The sequence below is a fragment of the Pollicipes pollicipes genome, unplaced genomic scaffold (genome assembly GCF_011947565.3).
Source record: "Pollicipes pollicipes isolate AB1234 unplaced genomic scaffold, Ppol_2.1 Scaffold_4002;HRSCAF=4701_pilon_pilon_pilon, whole genome shotgun sequence".
NCBI classification, from domain to species: Eukaryota; Metazoa; Arthropoda; class Thecostraca; order Pollicipedomorpha; family Pollicipedidae; genus Pollicipes; species Pollicipes pollicipes.
Window position 1 is genome coordinate 536420 of NW_023596420.1, and position 3652 is coordinate 540071.

Here is a 3652-nt window from a genome sequence, read left to right on the forward strand (position 1 = left end):
GTGAAGGACCCTTGCATCAAAGAGAGTAGGAAGACGGCGAGAGGGACAGAGCATTGGTAAAGGCGGGTGGTAAAAACTGCCAAAGGCGCCAGATTACGAAAAATAGCCCGCCAGTCACGTATATTGAGAGTTAAATTGGTGTATCATCCCGATTATACCAATGAGAGCCTTAGGCGATCATATGGAATGCATCTTTAATCCGGTAGCTCCTAAAGTTCATCAACACTGCCAAGTTATGCCGGGAACCTCTCTCAGATCGGTCTCCGGCTGCGCACCAAAATCGACCTAAAAGTTCAGGCAGGTATATAGTTGTAGAAGGGCTCGTCCACTCAGGCGGAGTTTCGTTTTCTGAATTGTCTGCTTTCTCTTAGCTAGAATCGTACGCTGATTGGATATGTTATTCGCCTACAAGTCTTGCGATTGATGTTAGGCAAAGTGAGCAACTTAGAGGAACGTTGCTGCAGTAAAGGCAATCCACTTACGCTGACTGGCTATCGTTCGTGATTAGCGCATGAATGTGAAGGGGAGGAACTGGCAATCGTCCGTGATTAGCGCATGAATGTGACGGGGAGGAACTGGCTATCGTCCGTGATTAGCGTATGAATATGACGGGGAGGAGCCAATTGTCATGGAGGTGAGTTATCTAATCAACACTTTTAGGACATCAATGCGCATGGGAGACGGAGAAGGAGCTAGTTTAAACGCTTCGAACAACAACAAAAAGCACCCAGCTCGTTGCACGGTTGGCCTAGTGCTATATGGACGGAAGAGCTGCTCATGCGACAGGCGTCAGCAGAGCACTGTCCCCAGTGATGATCGCGGATCCCTACCGATGACGTCATTGGTGCCGTCGGTGTCGCCCTGGAACGCGGCGCACTGACTCGTCTTCCTCCCCCAGTGGCCGTGGTGATCGTCTTCTTCCTGTGCTGGGCGCCGTTCCACACACAGCGCCTGCTCTTCGCCTACGTCACGGTGTGGCAGACGTGGTCCAGCGAACGTCTCCGCACCGCCAACGAGTGGCTCTTCTATGTGGCAGGTCAGTCGACGAACAGCGCAGATCCGCAGATGATTTAAGACGGCTGCGGGTGGGTTGTCGGAACAGGCTGCCGCCACCATTGACGGCGTCAGACAGCCAGACGCTGTTGGTGAGCGGCGTAGTCTTTATGGTCGGCTGTTGCTGTCGTGGTGATCATGGCACCGGAGTGGCGGTGCAAGCGATGCGGTGGTGCCAGGAAGCTGGAAAATTCCTGCAGGCGAATTTGGCAGCGGAGGCCGATCAATGTCAGATTTCAATGCCACTTTGTTCCCGTCACTCCGTTTCCACGCCTCCTCATGCCTTTGTCCGTATTTACGTGCCAGCACAATCTTATTGCTCCATACTTGCTGGCATTCCAAACTGCACTCCATCCCTTGCACACTTGTTTTTCTATCGACACTGCACCAGGGGCTGGGTCGGACGCCATGTCGTCTTCAGTTCCTGCCTCATACGCCGACTATCTTTTCGCTCGGCGGCGTCCGTTCGGGCGAGGGGGCTCCGATTTCCTGCGGCGCGGCGCGCTCGCTCAGGTGGAGCGATCGCCCCATCATTCCCGACCGACGACACGGCAGGGAGGCTGTCGATGCCCACCAGCGACGCGGCGCGGCCAGATGCTCGGTGTCATTCGTTGCGTATCCGACACAATTTCGACGCCGCTGCGTGAGCGCTCTATTATCTTTGGTGGGGCGGAAATAGATAGAAAGACAATGTCTGCTCCTTGTAGTGCATTTTGATAATGCTATGCCTATATTTGACGACATGCATGGTGTTAAAGTCGAAAGTTATATCGATTCACCTCTCCCGGCCCAACGGAATAAAAAGATGGCTGCTTCGCCAGCCAAAAGCGTAACGCCAGTTATGTGAGCACGAGAACACGCTGGGCCGCCATTTACGACTTCTTCCACGCTCTGGTAAATGTCGCAAAAAACATCCCTTTTCCAGGTTGTTGCGAGACGTGAAGATATGAAACGAAATGCCTAGCTCCTGGCATAATGCAGAAATTATCAGCCCCTCACTGACGTGTTTGTTTAAGTTCGAAATGCATGCAAGAGTAACACAGCATGAGCGGGCTCAAATGTGACATTGGGAGGGACGGTGTCCTAAGTTTCATAGTGCTGACACTAGAGTATGGTCGTCTGTTGCCTGCTTTGGTTGGTGACCCGGCGAGTTCACAATTTTTAAAAGCGCGATTGCGTTGCGCAACAAATTGAGCTCGGCTGCTGACAGTGTTCCAAAATGATTGTTGGGTAGGGTGTGCGCATGTAGAAAAAAGATCAAGGGGATGCCGAAATCTGACGTGAAAATGGGTGTTTCATAAAACCAGCAACATCACAGTTGGAACGCCTGTGCAAAATGACACACCGTGACGTACACGTGCATGTATATATATTATATATATATATATATATATATTATATATATATATATATATATATATATATATATATATATATATATATATACATATACATATAACCGGTATTCAATATCCACCCAGGGCGTCCTTCCAGAAACGTATTTGTCACTAATCCTGGATCCTTTTCCTTTCAAGACCGCAACCAAAACACTGGCACGGTGTTGAACGTCACACCGGATTCTTCCGCTGAAGGAGACTGTCGTTAACCTGCTGGCTATCTTTGAAGAAGTGTTTATGATACTTCATTTACATCAATGACGTCCTGAAACCGTTGGCCTGTGTTTCTGCTAATGATTACATCCCTCTTGATATCCGTCAAAGTCCCTGATAGCTTGAGCACAGGCGAAAAATTGGTAAGTAGCTGAGTAATGCCACCATTCATTTAGCAGGCACCAAGTGCCCAACATAGCAGCACGCTGCAATTGGAGAACACTGAAAAATCGACGCGTTGTCAATATGATGTCTTCTCTTCGAAGATAAAAGCCTTACTTAAATTTGACAGGTTCTAAATACTAGGTATTGTTCCGTACAATCTGCCTTTACACGGTTTCCTTTTTTGTGAAGTGTCGGCTTTGCTGTCCTGTCTCTGAGCTTCTGTTTTTTTTTCTCCATTTTTCGGTCCCGTGTCGAGTATCCCTTTAGATTTATGTTTTGTTTAGTTTACCGTCCCTGCGGCCCCGGCCCTACGGCCAGCCCGGAAACTGCGCCACATGTGTCGTGCCCTGTGCGGGGCCGCGCCGCCCGGTAACCGGGCAGCTGTCTCGCGGGCGCCGCCAGGGAGAGGACGCGTATGTCCTCTTCCTGGCCCGATATTCAAACCTCAAAATATAGCATCAGCCGACGGATGCGTGTTGACGAACGATCGAACGATACCGAACTGGTATTCTCTCATTGCACCTCTTCTTCAAACGGAGATTTAGATACATGTTCATGTCATATCTAACTCCAGAAATAGATGATAAACACATCACTAACTGGTTATGTACATAGGCCCCAGCCGGGAATATCTTAAGATTTCAGTTCTGGTCTGTAAAGAGCAATTCTCAACAGCATTGCGTATACCCATTGCGTATACCCATAACACGTGTTCTGTTGGCATGTAGCTCATTTGAATTCACCACGAATTAAAAAAAGACGCATTTGGGTCTAAGGATTGTATTATGATGCACAGCCCAGGTCAGGCCAAATACAGACAGGAT

The 3652-nt window shown here is 49.2% G+C and overlaps 1 protein-coding gene across 1 annotated transcript in view; it reads left to right on the top strand.

Moving 5' to 3' along the window:
* LOC119093344 (pyrokinin-1 receptor) overlaps positions 1 to 3652 on the top strand; it is a gene marked incomplete in the record, with an annotated part of 118351 nt that overhangs the window by 105844 nt on the left and 8855 nt on the right. The window contains 1 exon segment of the mRNA XM_037216292.1: positions 899 to 1036. Coding sequence (XP_037072187.1) covers positions 899 to 1036 — 138 coding nt within the window.